Here is a 928-nt window from a genome sequence, read left to right as displayed (position 1 = left end):
GTTGGTTAATTGTCTCTCTCTCCCCTTAGGTCCCCGTGCTGTGGCACGATGGAGAACTCTCCTGGCCTCCTGAACCCCCTGGCATCCCCAGCCCTCCTGGTCCTGGCCTCCACTTCGGAGGGCACCCGGAGCAGCAGCACCCCGTGCCAGCAGCCCCGCCACTTTGGGGTGCCAGTTGCCATGGAGAAGCCGTCCCAGCTGCCCTTCCTCGGCGCGGCTTATTCCCTGGTGTACCCCCACCCCGACCGCCTGGCGCCCGCCAGCCGCGACTACCCCCCGCAGCTGCTGCCCCTCCCGCCGCCTTTTGGCCCCCCCAGCCTGGAGCGGGGCGGGGTGGGCATGCTGGGCTACGGTGCCCTGCACCCCTTCGCCCCCTTCCACCTCGCCGACGACGTCGAGTGCTTCCCGGGGGGCTTCCTGGCGGGCAAGAGGCCCAAGGGCCGGAGCGGGTCGGAGCCGCCTCAGGTCTGCTGCCTGGCGCTGGAGAAGGAGATGGAGGCCCAGCGCGCCCAGATGGGGCCGGAGCCCATTGGCGGGGTGTCCGGGCTGCAACCGTATAAGGGATCCCCGAATCCACGGCATGGGAAGCCAGGTAGGGGGCGAGGGCAGCACCCCCAGCATCCCTCGGCACACTGGGGGGGGACAGAATGGGGGAAAACAGAGGGAGAGAGAACCAAGTGGGGGATGGATCTTGGGGGGCTTGTCTGCCCCCCTGCCCAGGCCAGGGGCTCTAAGCCTGGGTCCCCCTGGGGAACCCCTTCTCCCGCCTGTCTGTCCACACCCCTTTCCCTTGCCCTCCTCAGTTGCCCTCCCTCGCCCTGTCTGAATCTAACCCCCCCCCCCACCAACACCCACTTTCCTTCACTGTATTCACCAGCTCCCCCTTCCCCTTGGCTTTCTGGGCTGCTCCCCCATCCTGGTAACCCCC

At 68.3% G+C, this 928-nt stretch overlaps 1 protein-coding gene across 1 annotated transcript in view; it reads left to right on the top strand.

Moving 5' to 3' along the window:
* The first annotated feature begins 48 nt into the window (after positions 1-48).
* The window catches only part of LOC112109581 (E3 ubiquitin-protein ligase Rnf220-like), a 20,764-nt gene continuing 19,884 nt past the window's right edge, over positions 49-928 (top strand). Inside the window, exon 1 of the mRNA XM_029913696.1 lies at positions 49-592. Coding sequence (XP_029769556.1) covers positions 49-592 — 544 coding nt within the window. The remainder of the gene's footprint in view (positions 593-928) is intronic.

This window comes from Terrapene carolina, unplaced genomic scaffold (assembly GCF_002925995.2).
Source record: "Terrapene carolina triunguis isolate 2854851 unplaced genomic scaffold, T_m_triunguis-2.0 Scaffold833, whole genome shotgun sequence".
In the NCBI taxonomy this organism is placed as follows: Eukaryota; Metazoa; Chordata; order Testudines; family Emydidae; genus Terrapene; species Terrapene triunguis.
The sequence above is the reverse complement of the archived record's forward strand: the minus strand, read 5'-3'. Positions and strand labels throughout refer to the sequence as shown.